Consider the following 15,993-nt stretch of genomic DNA (forward strand, 5'->3'; position numbering starts at 1 on the left):
CCATGCATGCCTCCAACTCAATCATCAAGTTTACAGACGACACAACAGCAGTGGGCTTGATTACCAACAATGACAAGACAGCCTACAGGGAGGAGGTGAGGTCACTCGGAGTGTGGTGTCATTTCTGGACATTTTGAGCCTATAATCGAACCCACAAATGCTCCAGGTACTCAACTAGTTTAAAGAAGGCCAGTTGTATTGCTTCTTTAATCAGAACAACAGTTTTCAGCTCTGCTAACATAATTGCAAAAGGGTTTTTTAATGATCAATTAGCCTTTAAAAATGATAAACTTGGATTAGCTAACACAACGTGCCATTGGAACACAGGAGTGATGGTTGCTGATAATGGGCCTTTGTAGATTTTCCATTAAAAATCAGCCGTTTCCAGCCACAATGGTCATTTACAATATTAATAATGTCTACACTGTATTTCTGATAAATGTTATGTTATTTTAAAGGACAAAAACAATTGCTTTTCTTTCTAAGTGACCCCAAACTTTTGAACGGTAGTGTACATCTGACCATTTTTGTGATTCAGATAATTTTATTAGTCATTTGGAAAATATGTCCTCCTCACACACACACACACAGCATGACTATATAACTATCTCTCTCTGCCCCTCTCTAACCCCTCTCTCGCTCTCTCTTCCCATTCTCTAGATGATAAGACGCGTGTTCTAGTGGGTGATAACCAGGACTATATTAACGCCAGTTATATCCGTATGGAGGTTGGCAGCGAGGAGTTCTTCTATATCTCCTGCCAGGGTCCTCTGCCCTCCACCGTGCCCGACTTCTGGCAGATGGTCTGGGAGAACAGGTCTGTGGTGATTACTGTGTTGTGAAAAGTGTTTACATACAGTACATGACATCAGTGCACACACAAATGTTTTGGCAGAAAATATTTTCCAGTAGAAAATCTGCATTTATTATTGGATAAGTCCATGTAGTCCCTCCCTGTTTCAGTCTGCTTTCTTCTATTTGATGCCTAATGAACACAATACTGGTGTGTCAGTGCTGACCTCTAACTAAAATCTTATAGCATATAATTGAACAGTACAAAGTTGTTAACAACCCTCCTCCCCCACTTCCCAGGTCTGATGTGATAGCCATGATGACCCAGAATGTGGAGAGAGGCAGGGTGAAGTGTCACCGCTACTGGCCAAAGAAGGTTAGCTGTCCCCTGGACACGGGACGCTTCCATCTCAGCCTGGAGAACCAGCAGATCCAGGAATACTTCCACATCAGGATCATCCGCATGGTGGAGAAAGAGGTGAGGGGGAGAGAGGGATGACAGAAAGAGAACACATCTCAAATACGATCTACTCATAGATGTGACGGAGAGAGGATAGTAGAAAGCTGAAATATGTAAAGCATAAATTAGCATGAGTATAATGTGCTAATTTTGTATCTACTAAATCCAATGAAGCAGTTTTGAAGGATGCGCAATCTCTCTCATTTCAATTAAGTCGTCCATAAGCCACTGTCATCTCTTAGAGGGTTTAGGCCCTGGTTTCTGTTATGTTAAAACCTATTTGTACAAATATTCTAATTTGACATTTTATTGATTGATCAGTTGATTGATATCTGTTCCCTCCTGTTCCAGTCTGGTAAGACCCACTTTGTCCGTCACCTGAAGTTTACCCGTTGGTCTGACCACGGTGTGCCGCAGTGTTCAGAGCAGCTGGTCAGGTTTATCCGTTACCTCCGAGCGGTCCACCATAAAGGACCTGTCACTGTACACTGTAGTGCTGGAATAGGACGAACAGGAGTACTGATCTGCACCGATGTCATACTGAGTCTCATAGAATACGATCTCCCGGTAAGTTGGAGCACACGTGCTCACCAATGATGTATATAAACACTAGAATACTGATGCTATGTTTTGGCAATGAGAGAATCCCCCGTTTTGAATCCCCTGTCCACCATATTGGTACTCCTCAGAAGGAGCATTCCTCCATAGGATTGAATGGAATTCTACAGTATTTCAATTAAATGTTTCAAGGACAAAAGTACATGTACACTGTATTTAAGTATTTATTGTTGTAGTGGGAACAGTAACATTAGTACTCTACAAATTCTATTTTAAAGGTGCAATCCACAGTTGACACAATAAAAGCTGGATGGGCCTGGAGAAATGTAACCACTCTCAAATTGATAAACAGACCTATGTTCTTACTAGTTACTGATTTTAGGCACTGATAAAACAACATGTAGCTTGTTCTTTATTAACAATAGTTTGACAGCTTTCTGATGAAGATGTGTTCTCAGAAATCAGTCCGTACTGACAGCATGTTTCTCAGCAATGTTGCGTCAGCTGTCTGCACTGTTTACTTTTCATGGAAATTGTTTTTCTTCAGAAATACTGCACAAAACACCTTAGCTAGATGTAAAATTGTGCAACTAAAACCTCTGTAAAAACGTCAAATTTTATTCCTGATTCATCAAAGATTAATTCTGAAAAAAGTAGTAGTGGCAATGTTGTTGCTATGGTGACTCAAGATGGACAAACAACAACAAATGTCAGGGTACGATATAGCGAACATAACACACCCACATCGAAGACGCAAATCTTGTTTTTCCTAATGAGCAGCAGAAAAGCCCAGACAATATCGGTTAGTTCAGACGCTCTTCAATCTGCAATTGAAACATTAACAAAGTGTTTCCCAGCCACTGTTTCGATAAACTGAGGTATGGGGCTGGATAATTGTAACCACTCTCATATTCAAAGACTGAGCTATGGATGCAAGGCCTGACCAAAATTATAGTTTTTAATCATGTTTTGATGCTTTACAGCGTGTGTTTACAAACATTGGAGTAAAACGCTACTGAACAAAAATGTAAAATGCTACATGCAATAATTTCAAGATTTTACCAGTTCAGTTCATATAAGAAAATCAGTCAATTGAAATAAATGAATTAGGCCCTAATCTATGGATTTCACATGGCATGAGCACAGGCATGGGTGGGCCTGGGAGGGCATAGGCCCATCCACTGGGGAGCCAGACCCAACCACTCGGGAGCCAGGCCCAGCAATCCAGAATTTATTTTTCTCCACGAAAGGGCTTTATTATAGACAGAAATACACCTCAGTTTCATCAGCTGTCTGGGTGGCTGGTCTCAGACAATCCTGCAGACGAAGAAGCCGAATGTGGAGGTCCTGGGCTGGCATGGTTGCACATGGTCTGCGGTTTTTAGGCGGAGGCTTATGGTAAAGAATTGAACATTCAGTTTTCTGGCAATAGCTCTGGTGGACATTCCTGCAGTCAGCATGCCAATTGCATGCTCCCTCAAAACTTGAGGCATCTGTGGTATTGTGTTGTGTGACAAAACTGCATATTTTAGTGGCCTTACTGTCCACAGCACAAGGTGCACCTGTGTAATGAACGTGCTGTTTAATCAGCTTTTTGATATGCCACACCTGTCAGGTGGATGGATTATCTTGGCAAAGAGTAATGCTCACTAACAGGGATGTAAACACATTTCTGCACAACATTTGAGCAACATAATCTTTTTGTGCGTATGAGAAATGTCTGGGATCTTTTATTTCAGCTCATGAAACATGGGACCAACACTTTACATGTTGTGTTTATCAAATCTAATTTTCTTTGTCACATGCGCCGAATGCTTACTTACAAGCAATGCAGTTCAAGAATATTTACTAAATAAACTAAAGTGAATTTCAAAAACAAAAAAATCTAAGTAACACAAGAAAATTACATAACAATAACGAGGCTATATGCAGGGGGTATTGGTATCGAGTCAATGTGCGGGGGTACAGGTTAGTCAAGGTCATTTTTAAAGTGACTATGCATAGATAATAAACAGCGAGTAGCAGCAGTATAAAAACATTTGATTAATTGTTCAGCAGTCTTATTCCTTGGGGTAGAAGCTGTTAAGGAGCCTTTTGGTCTTGGACTTGGCGCTTCTGTAACGCTTGCCATGCGGTAGCAGAGACACCGCCTAGCATATAGGTCCTGGATGGCTGGAAGCTTGGCACCAGCGATGTACTGGGGGCGTACGCATTACCCTCTGTAGCGACTTACGGTCAGATGCCGAGCAGTTGCCATACCAGCTGTTGATCAAACCGGTCAGGATGCTCTCGGTGGTGCAGCTGTAGAACTTTTTGAGGATCTGGGGACCCATGCCAAATATTTTCAGTCTCCTGAGGGGGAAAAGGTGTTATCGTGCCCTCTTCACAACTGTCTTGCTGTGTTTGGACTATGATAGATTGTTGGTGATGTGGACACCAAGGTACTCTTGACCGGCTCCACTTCAGCCCCGTCAATGTTAATGGTGGCCTGTTCGGGGCCCTCCTTTTCCTATAGTCCATGATCAGCTCCTTTTGTCTTGCTCACATTGAGGGAGAGGTTGCTGTCCTGGCCCCACACTGCCAGGTCTCTGACCTTCTCCCTATAGGCTGTCTCATCGTTGTCGGTGATCAGGCCTACCACTGTTGTGTCGTCAGAAAACTCAATGATGGTGTTGGAGTCGTGTTTGGCCACACAGTCGTGGGTGAACAGGGAGTACAGGAGGGAACTAAGCACACACACCTGAAGGGCCCCACTGTTGAGGATCAGCGTGGCAGATGTGTTGTTGCCTACCATTACCACCTGGGGGCGGCCCGTCAGGAAGTCCAGGATCCAGTTGCATAGGGAGGTGTTTAGTCCCAGGGTCTTTAGCTTAGTAATGAGCTTTGTGGGTACAATGGTGTTGAATGCTGAGCAATAGTCAATGAACAGCATTCTCACATAGGCGTTCCTTTCGTCCAGGTGGGAAAGGGAAGTGATTGAGATTGCGTCATCTGTGGATCTGTTGGGGCAGTATGCAAATTGGAGTGGATCTAGGGTCTCCAGCATGATGGTGTTGTGAGCCATGACCAGCCTTTCAAAGCACTTCATGGCTACCGACGTGAGTGCTACAGGGCGGTAATCATTTAGGCATGTTACCTTTGCTTTCTTGGGCACAGGGACTATGCTGGTCTGTTTGAAACATGTAGGTATTACAGACTCGGTCAGGGAGAGGTTGAAAAAATCAGGGAAGACACCTGCCAGTTGATCTGTGCATGCTTTGAGTACATGTCCTGGTAATCTGTCTGGCCCCACGGTTTTGTGAACGTTGACCTGTTTAAAAGGTCTTGCTCACATTGGCTACGTGGGAGCGTGATCACACAGTCATCCGGACCAGCTGGTGCTCTCATGCATGCTTCAGTGTTGCTTGAATCGAAGTGAGCACAAAATGCATTTAGCTCGTCTGGTATGATCGCGTAACTGGGAAGCTCGCGGCTGGGTTTCCCTTTGTAGTCCGTAATATTTTTCAAGCCCTGCCACATCTGACGAGCGTCAGAGCCGGTGTAGTAGGATTCAATCTTAGTCCTGTATTGATGCTTTGTCTGAGGGAATAGCAGGATTTCTTTATAAGCGTCCAGATTAGTGTCCCGCTCCTTGAAATTGGCAGCTCTAGCCTTTAGTTCAGTGCGGATGTTGCCTGTAATCCATGGTTTCTCGTTGGGAAATGTACGTACGGCCACTTTGGGGAAGACGTCATCGATGCACTTATTGATGAAGCTGTACTCCTCAATTCCATTGCCTGAATCCCAGAACATATTCCAGTCTGTGCTAGCAAAACAGTCCTGTAGCGTAGCATCTGCGTCATCCGACCACGTCTAAGACGCAACAGTCAGCATTTGAGCTGGCCACACTGTTTTTTCACAGAAACATTTTGCACAAACAGTCTTAACAACTTTATGTTCTCAGTGTGAGCAGTTTATTTTTGGATGGAATGTTCAGACATTCAAATAAATAGCAACAGCAAAACACAATTCTCATCCAAATCTAAAAAATGTAGGCTACATGAGTCCTAGCACTAACTGAGGAAAGAGTGAGCTAATCTGAGTAGTCATATTTAGCTAACTTTCAGCTGACAGAAACCATACTATAAATGAACTAATAGCAATTACTATTTACAATTCATTACATCATGGGTGAGTTCACCAGTGATTAAAATAAGTGAGTAAAACTCTCTAAATGTCTATAGTAATCTGACAGTGGGTAGAGTGTGTGCCCGCCACCAAGTCTGTTTTTCTGCCTCAACCAAAGATAAGAAAAGGTGACAAGATGAGCTGGGTCTGTTTGCAGTATGCACATTGAAGGGGGTTAGTAATCTACTATCATTCACTTCCCATCATTCACTTCCGGAAGTTGACTCAAAAGACGAGTGAACTATCCCTTCACCTCGTTTTGTTATAACATCTTTGGTCTGACAGATGTTTACGTGACACCCACAATGCATTGAATGATGTCAACCAACATGGCTCCACACATAGCTGGCAATCAGCTTAGCATTAGCTCATCATAATCAGTACAACCTTTAAAACAGTATTTTACATACATATGTGTCCATTACAATCTATGCAGAATCAGAATGCATGATTTGTCACCAGTACTTGAAAACATGTGAATAAAACTGTAAATAACTAAATAATTACCACACTGTAGCGGTATTGTTAGAGAGGGGTAAAGATAGGTATAAACCCTGCCGAAAGGAAAAAAGTAGGATATATAGAGTACCACTACCAGACACACACACATCAGCAGAAGAGACTGCCTAGAGTGTAGCCTGTTTGCCAGATAGGCCGTGGAGAGAAAATATAAGACACACCATATAAAACACACATCACAGCACAGGGGTAACCCAACCAATAATAACTCATACAATAATAATGACAGAGCAATTTAATGGCAACTTCATAGAAACAATTTACAAGAAAGAACCTAGTCATCAACATTAGAGGATTTGCAATAATCTGTATTACCTACCAGTGGAGGAGTGCAGAGGGTATGAATGGGTGGGGGTTATTGTGTATTGTTCAAATAACAATACACAAAAACTTGCAAGCAACCTCCCATTAACTAAAATGTCATCCCAAATACGTCTAGCAGGGAAATAATAGTCCAGTGACACTGAACATCAAAGGGAAGCGCATTGATAAAAAGAAAGTCTGTTGCAGTGAAAAGCACTGGAGCGATAGAGGGGAGAGAGAGAGAGAGAGAGAGAGAGACAGTCTTAGCTGTTGACTTCAGGCTTGCAGTTGCACTGTCTGTCCGTCTGATGGTTTGTTTGTTTGTTTGTATGTCAAAGCTTTGCAACAATGTTGCTACTAATCCACGCGATCAATAACCGGTGTGGTCCCAAAAGATAACAACCACGACCTAGAGAGGTAACACCGATGATCAAGTTAAACAATTTACAAAATAAACACGCTGAAAATAAACAAGACTTCATTGCATTGCACACACTATCCAACTGCCGCGCCAACTAAGAGCTCCCTTCCAGAGAGCCGGAAGAGCTATCTTTATTTCCTCTTTCCTTACTACTGATGCGCTCTAAAAGTGGCAGCGCAGGGTTTCGCCACAACACAAACCATTTTCTGATAATGATTTATTGATACGTACATGTGGCACGTCCTGGCAGTCAATCACGTAACATCTTGACACTCACTCAGAGCCATTCAGTGTTGTTGTTTATGTATGTAGCTAGTGGGCTAAGCAGTAGCACTAGCAATGTCAATCAAAAGGCGATAACTCACAAATGCGGAATTTTCCGAGTATGAAAGTGAGAAATCAGATTGTGACAGTGACAGTGAAGAGCTAACCCGCAACCTTTTGGCCAATGAGGAGCCTGAATCTGAAGACCCTGGCCCATCAACGAAGTCCCAGGTCCCTCTGAAGATGCTGGTGGTGATGGAGGCAGACCAACAATGGATGGAGGTCTGCGGTAGCTGGAAAGCCGCCAGCCATTTCACCCCTTTTGGCCCTGCTGTTGATTTTGATGAGTCCCAGTCTGGAATGCAAAGCCTGTAGTGCTCCAAGCTGTTTCTGACAGACAAACTGGTCAGAGACATAGTGGGGGAGACCAATCGCTATGCCTTGGAGCTACAGGAGAAGAGAAAGCCAGGAGTGAGGGGGAAGCTCACTAAATGAGTGACAACCACAATTAGTGAAATTAATACATTTCTGGTGACAGTCCTTCTCTTTGGGAATAGTGAAGAAGAACTCCCTAAGGGAATACTGAAGCACAAATCCACTCTCTTTTCCCAAGACCTCTTCCTAGTTATGCTGCGATGCCTGCATTTCGTCAACAATGCTACTGCCAACCTACTGTGCCTTCGGAAAGTAATTTGACCCCTTGACCTTTTCCATATTTTGTTAAGTTACAGCCTTATTCTAAAATGGATTAAATCCTCAGGAATCTACACACAATACCCCATAATGACAAAGCCTAAACAGGTTTTTAGACATTTTTACAAATATATAAATAAAACAAACAGAAAGACCCATTGTTATGAGATTCGAAATTGAGCTCAGGTTTCTACATCTTGATTGGAGTCCACCTGTGGTAAATTCAATAAATTTCAATTTATTTAGAAAGCTACACACCTGTCTATATAAGGACCCACAGTTGACGGTGCATGTCAGAGCAAAAACAAAGCCTTGAGGTCAAAGGAATTGTCCTGTCACGTTCCTGACCTTATTTCCTTTGTTCAGTCTTGTTTAGTTGGTCAGGACGTGAGCTGGGTGGGCATTCTATGTTATGTGTTTCTATGTTTGGTTTAGGGTTGTCTACTAGCCTGATATGGTTTTCAATCAGAGGCAGGTGTTTTACGTTGTCTCTGATTGGGAACCATATTAAGGTAGGCTGTTCTCACTGTTTGTTTGTGGGTGATTGTTCCTGTTCGTTGCGTTCGTTGGCTCTATGTTCACATGTTCAGGTCTGTAGCGTCGTTAGTTTCATTTTCTGTTTATTGTTTTGTTCGTGTTGTTAAGTATTCCAATAAATATGGAAACGTACCACGCTGCAATTTGGTCCTCCTCTCTTCCACCTAACGACGAGCGTTACATGTCCATAGAGCTCAGAGACAGGATTCTGTTGAGGCACAGATCTAGGGAAGGGTACTAAAAAATGTCTGCAGCACTGAAGGTCCCCAAGAACACAGAGGCCGCATCATTCTTAAATGGAAGAAGTTTGAAACCACAAAGAATCTTCCTAGAACTGGTCGCCCGGCCAAACTGAGCAATCGGGGGAGAAGGGCCTTTGTCAGGGAGGTGACCAAGAACCCGATGGTCACTCTAACAGAGCTCTAGAGTTCCTCTGTGGAACTAGCATAGAAAGATGTCCAGTTCCAAATAATTGTCAATACTGTTTGTGTGTGTGTGGTTTCTGGAAGTACAGAATAAAGAAATAAAGAAATTAGAATACAATATCAGGATATAGCAATAAAACAATATTACAATTAAGTAACATAACACTGCTATAAAAAATAATAAATTGCTTTGACAACATCACAATTAAGAATGAAATACATAAGAAACAGTAACTGAAGAACTCCCCAAGGGCTCCACAAGGGGGCAAGTCATAGCAGAGCTATGCTAAGCAGGCCAAAAATGAATACACAGGAGGACATTGTCATGAGGAGGCAGGACCGCTTCAAAGGAAACAACACAAGCTAATACTTCTCTTAGCATTGTTTTACAGCGGTAATATAATAATGTAGCTAGCTACATAAGCACAATTGAGTATAACACATAAAGGTTATGAAATGAGTATCTTGCGTGTCCGCGGTTATGAAGGAATACATCGAATACAGAATGTATGTTCCATACATAGCTACATACAGTATGCTACAGTAGAAACAACATAATATATACAGAAACTTTTATGATAACGTAATAAGGCACTTACTTTCATAGGAACGCACACATGTCCAAAGTAATTATTAGTAAGAAAAACAACAATGAAGGCAATGGTCTGACTGGAGATGAGAAAATGTCTGCATACTTGACTTGGGGAATCACTGGATAGTGCTTGGGCTCTCATCGAAGAGAGAAGTTTGTTCAGCTCATCTAGCTAATCCTTGCTTGACATTAGCATGCCTCAAATGTAAATAGTCTGCCACAGTGAAATTGGCTACTCCTATGTGAATTAATGAGCAGGTGGAACGCACCTCATTTCAAACTGTTTGAAAATAAAACTGTTGTTTGAATATTATTTGAAATTGACAAGTTGAAACATCCTATTAGATAATTAGCAGGCAGCGTACCTTGGTTTGAGGGCAGCGTGGGTTAAATTACCTGCTGTGTAACAATAACATTTTGGAACAGTGAGCACATCATGACACCCGCAATAAATAAAAACTCACGCTGGGGTACCATTAGAGATATTTGGAACTCATGCGTGAAAAGGTTCCAGACCAGGTTTAAAAGTTTGAATGGAATTTCTAGCTTAAACGGTGTAAAAGGAGTCGCGTGCTAAATAATAAATATAATAACTAGATAGTAGTTTTCCATGAAGAAAAATGGTGGCACTTGCTTTAGGTCTTTAAAAGTACTTTCTTGGTAGTGGAAGAAGTGTTCTGATTTTAGAATTGATAAATCAGAGATTTCATGCCCTCTGTTTTAATCAAAGTTTTTGTTGGAAAAGTGGTCAAAATGGATGTAATTTTTTTAATTTAAAGATAATGTATTTGATGCACATACTAAAACAGCTGTAAAGTTTGGTTGGTAGAAGATATTTCAGTTCTGATTTCAGATTTGATTAGCAGAGACATAGACCAAGATGGCATACCCTCAGTTATTATCAACCTTCTTGGGAAATAGGCAAAAATGGCAGTTGTTTGTAAAGGTTGACAGAACATCTAGTTGATGCGGTTACTAAAACAGGTGTACTGTTTGATTTGGTTCAAGATAATTATGTTCTGATTTCAGATTTGAATAGTAGGGAAGATTCATAGGCTCTAAGTTGTCTAATTTGTTGGGAAAGTTGTTAACATTTTAGTTTGTAAAAGTTGATAGAAAATGCAGTTGATGCAGTTCCTAAAACAGCTGTGTCATTTGATTGGTATTAGATATTTCTGTTCTGATTTTAGATTTAAAAAGTAGAGAAGTAGGCAAAGATCTCCTATCCTCTAAGTTTTTTTATAACTTGTTGAGAAAGTGGTATCAAAGTATCTGATTTGTATTAAAAATTCTCTATTTTTTTACTGTGAATTTTGGAAGTCTGGCAGTTTTAAACAATGGGACATTTAGACTGCTGAAGAAATCCCATTGAAGTGGATGAGGTATTTTAAGAAGGTCAAAAAGTTTAATAGTTTTTTAAAAATTATGTAATTGTATTAAAAAGTTGTATAATAGCAACTTAATCCAGATCAGTCTACACATTTGAAAGTTTGAATGGCATTTCTAGCTTAAATGGTGTAAGAGAAGTAGCATGCTAAATAAGAAGAAGAAGAAGAATAAATAATTTTTATAAGATTTAAAGTGGGGACCTTTGCTTTCGCAAGTGCCATTAAAAAGTTTTAAACAAGTGGTACATTATTTAAAGTGTGACTGCTTTCCAAACCACACTAACAAGATTATATTTTGAGTTTGACAGTCGAACTAAGATCATGAGCCCTGATTCCTACTCGAGTTAAGCGTGCGTAAATGGAACGTTATTCTTTTTTTATGCGCTTTTCTCTCTATGCGTATTATGACCTTGAACTTAAGGTCGAGTAAATGACGGAAATGTGTCTTGAACTTGACAACTTTCAGGATGATTCAAACCACAATACATTTTTTCATCAATATACAGTATTTTGTGCGTAAAGGTTCTCCAAACATACTTTCCTAACACTAAAATTAGCCTAAATAATCTACAAAATTAGACTTTTTAAAATCTACCAGTTAGTGCTGAAAAGGAGACGAATATGCATAGATGGCTTTCTTTCATTGATCCATATATTCTCACCCCGTTCTCTCAATGTATTCTATTGAGTCTGTCGACAAAATACTAATTTAAGGTACACCGTATTTATAGGGTTGGCTTTATTACCTCTTAAGGATCGGACCCTTTTTTAAATGTTTTGCCTAAAATGACATACCCAAATCAAACTGCCTGTAGCTTAGGACCTGAAGGAAGGATATGCATATTCTTGATACCATATGAAAGAAAACACTTTGAAGTTTGGGGAAATGTGAAATTAATGTAGGAGAATATAACACATTAGATCTGGTAAAATATCATCTTTGAAATGCAAGAGAAAGGCCATAATGTATTATTCCAGCACAGGCACAATTTTGATTTTTGCCACTAGATGGCAGCAGTGTATGTGCAACGTTTTAGACTGATCCAATGAACCATTGTATATCTGTTCAAAATGTTGTATCAAGACTGCCCAAATGTGCCTAATTGGTTTATTAATACAATTTCAAGTTCATAATTGTGCACTCTCCTCAAACAATAGCATGGTCTTCTTTCCCTGTAATAGCTACTATAAATTGGACAGTGCAGTTAGATTAACAAGAATTTAAGCTTTCTGCTCATATCAGATATGTCTATGTCCTGGGAAATGTTTTTGTTACTTACAACCTCATGCTAATCACATTAGCCTACGTTAGCTCAACCGTCTGACAGGGGGAGCACCGATCCCGTAGAGGTTTTAAGATAATACTGAGAAGTGCGTAGGAAAGCCATAGGTAGGAAAGGTATACATTCCTAAGTCGGGATCAGGACCAAAATAACAACAAATCTCAAAATTGTTAGGTGGTCATGTCATGTCAGCCAGTGGTTCCTGGCCTTAGGGGGGGGGGGATTATTGTTTTACTTCAGTTCAGTTCACATAATGTAAAAGTATGCATTAAGGTGTCTACAATAGAACATACTTTAATAAATGCATTTCTATATCTTCCAAAAGATATAGAGTACAAAGATGGTAGCGCATTGACTTCAAAAAAGCGCATGCTGTTTATGTACATCATTGGTGCACACCCAGACACACACACATACACGCACACACTCCTTACCTTAAAATAAGGACACAAACTATGCTCTTCAGTTGGTGTTCACAAAAGTTTGTGTGTATATCACAGACATATGCCTGTACTGACCGACATGAACCTACAGTAACTCCTTGACCCTCTCTCTGTCCACAGATCAAGGTCAGCAGCATTGTTAGGGAGATGAGACTGCAGCGATATGGCATGATTCAGACCAAGGTCAGTACAGTAGGCCTACCATACAGAGGTTAGTGGTCAGAGGTCAGGGGTTAAACGTTTTTTTGGCCATTCAGGGTACCAATGATTCTTTGTCTATGGCTTCCATAATCCTGTCCACTCTATTGTTTCCTACATAATCAGATAATAAATTACACATATTCCAGAAACCCAGGTTGAGTAGTAGTTCTTTGGACCTACTAACCTGGTGTGGGTTTCCAAAGACTTCATAGCTAGTCGTATTTTATTTTTCTCTACCACCCAGCCACACAGCCGCGAGAGAGTAACAACAATAAATCCAATGTTTGACAGTCAATCTATGCATGACCAAATCTAATTCATTAAAAAAATTAAGCACTTTGCGGTTAGAGTGGCCTGAGTCTGGTTGGACGAGAGAAAGTATTTTAGTTAAGAAACTTACGGGAAACCCACCCTCATCATTAATGACAGTGTGTGAGTAAGTGGACCCCCAGAGAGCTAGAGAAAGAGGCTGCCTCTCCCAGAAGCTATTTCCCCCTAACCACTAATGTACCACATCATTAGTCATTAAAACATCCTATAATAATTTGACTACAGTCGGCTCTTTACTGCACTTTGTGTGTGTGCGTGCGTGCGTTTGCATGCGTGTTTGTGTGTTGTAACACCTGTCTTGTCTCTGCATAGGAACAGTACTTGTTTTGCTACAAGGTATGGTTGGAGGTTCTACAGGGCATCCTGCAGCTGCATGGTAACCGATGGCATCCTGAGAGCCCCCACAAATTGTAACCCGAGAGCCCCCGCAAACTTATGGGCCCTCACATACACAGTAACCGATGGCAACCCGAGAGCTTCCCCACTTCCCAAAGAAGATACCTTATCAATGAAGATGAGTGATATTTGAATAGTTGACTGTGTAAGTTATACATTTGTTAGCAGTTGATTTTGTTATGAGCACTGTAAGTATGTGTTTTAGCCAACTACTTTATTTGTTGTCATGCCTAACATGACTATTAACAGTTGGCTATAGCACATATAGATGGAAGACCAGGCTATGTTTCTGCAGTTTTGATATTTGGGTTATGAATTTATTGATGGAGGTAGACATTCTTACTGTTGGTTCTTTCTTTGTTCTCAAACTGTGATTATAGTATTTAAAAAATTGTGAAATAAATGCATGTTAATCATTTATTAATTCTGTCCATGACTGAAACCAAAAGTGAATAGAATCAAGTGCCTTGAAAAGACTTGCAGCTTTATGTGACACTGATTAATAATCCAGGTTTCTGGGGGTAAATCCAAACATGCGATCTTGGAGTGCTAAGAGACTCATATTTTTGTTTGTTTCACCCCCAGAAACCTGGAAACCAGGTTTGATTAAACAGGACCCTCAGTACACATGCTCTGTGTGATTCTGTAAGGAATGTCTGTCCGATACTGTTTTTGTTCGAATCGTGTTGTCCCAAAACTTTTGCAGCACTGTGGTGAAACTATTCATTTTGCAGTCTAATCTCTATGACCACTGAACAAGTGCTTGAAGTTTGAAATATAATGGGGGTCAAATGCACAAAATCATTGTCCAGTAATATCACCATTGTAGCTGCAGTTTCAGTAGCATGATAATATACCTCACTGTAACATTCACTACCAGTACAGTATAGCCTCGGTCTGATCACTATGTATTACCTTGTACCGTCACAAAAAGTTGTTCTGAAATACTGCTTCGTTTCGCAGCGTGGTAAGGGCTGGATCAACTGATCTTTTTTATTTGGTAGGTCTCAGGTGCTGTGACAGGGCAGTTGGCTATAGCAATATCTACAAGCAGAGAGAGCGAGAGAGAGAGAGAGACTTACCTACAAGTGCTAACTGACAGAACATGGAAAAGAGTCCCTCTGCAGGCTTACTGAAGGGTAAATAAGTGTGTCTCAGAGGTGCCCTTGTTACTGCATGGGGAAAAAATCAAACAGTATGCTCCCTAAGAGGAAACAGCTAGCCACACACACACAGGCTCTGGAGTGGGAAGTCTTAAAACCTGAGTTTGGGGAAAGCCCTGTTGTACAGTCTCCCTCTCTCCCACTCAGTGTCTTCATCAGGACTCCCAACCTCACTTATTCACTCACAAAGTCCCTTCCTCATTCCCTCTTTCGCACTCTTTCCCTAATTCCCTCTCTCCCCCAGACCTTATTATAGTTGTGAGTTATTGCATGATAGGCCCGACGTGGGTTATTCAGGGTCCAGTCACTTTTATAGGTTTATAGAGTTATATAAATCATACTTGCCTTCTATAGTTTTATATAGATAGTTGTTAATTTGTATAGTTTTGTATATAAGGAGAGGGCTATCAACCAACGTGAGTCGAGGGCAATGCCTTTTATAGTTTTGTGTAAATAGTTCTTTCATTTTTATAAAAGGTGATCACAGGAGTCTTGAGGAGGGACCTCTAACCTCATCCGATGGGTTTTGAGAAGGAGGCGAGAGGACGCAAGGAATCAAGGAAATTCAATTGAGATTCTAACCTTGATAAAATCTCACATTCTCCTCCTCCGTCACCAGCCACCGTTCTATAGCAACACTGTAGACACTGTAATCTTCTCTCTAACTATAAGGCACATGTGAGAGGACTATCTTTACTTAAGCTGTAAGGAGAAGGAGTGTAGGAGAGGATGTCCAGAGGTGATAGAGGAGTGTGGAGAACATGGGGAGGTGGTAGAGTATTTAGTTGTGGTGTGTTCAGTGATTTACAAACCATGGGAACATGTAGAAAGGAACCCACCAACTTCCAGTAAATCATCTCTGTTGGGTTCACAAAGAAACACACACACAACCATCTTTTCTGTTAATACATTTTAAATGCAGGCTGTAACACAACAAAATGTGGGAAAAGTCAAGGGGTAGAATACTTTCTGAATGCAGTGTAAATAGGGGACTTAACATTTCACCAAAACACAACATAATGATAGCTTCTCAATGTAGTTTTTTTAACAACCAGTTA

The 15,993-nt window shown here is 40.8% G+C and overlaps 1 protein-coding gene across 1 annotated transcript in view; it reads left to right on the plus strand.

Annotated features, from left to right (window-relative positions):
• The window catches only part of LOC111977609 (tyrosine-protein phosphatase non-receptor type 13), a 66,270-nt gene extending 52,078 nt beyond the window's left edge, over window positions 1–14,192 (plus strand). Inside the window, exons 12-16 of the mRNA XM_024007113.2 lie at window positions 661–817; window positions 1,093–1,270; window positions 1,604–1,819; window positions 12,966–13,028; window positions 13,689–14,192. Coding sequence (XP_023862881.1) covers window positions 661–817; window positions 1,093–1,270; window positions 1,604–1,819; window positions 12,966–13,028; window positions 13,689–13,790 — 716 coding nt within the window. The 3' untranslated portion in view covers window positions 13,791–14,192. The remainder of the gene's footprint in view (window positions 1–660; window positions 818–1,092; window positions 1,271–1,603; window positions 1,820–12,965; window positions 13,029–13,688) is intronic.
• The last annotated feature ends 1,801 nt before the right edge of the window (window positions 14,193–15,993 follow it).

This window comes from Salvelinus sp. IW2-2015, linkage group LG18, assembly GCF_002910315.2.
Source record: "Salvelinus sp. IW2-2015 linkage group LG18, ASM291031v2, whole genome shotgun sequence".
NCBI lineage: Eukaryota > Metazoa > Chordata > Actinopteri > Salmoniformes > Salmonidae > Salvelinus > Salvelinus sp. IW2-2015.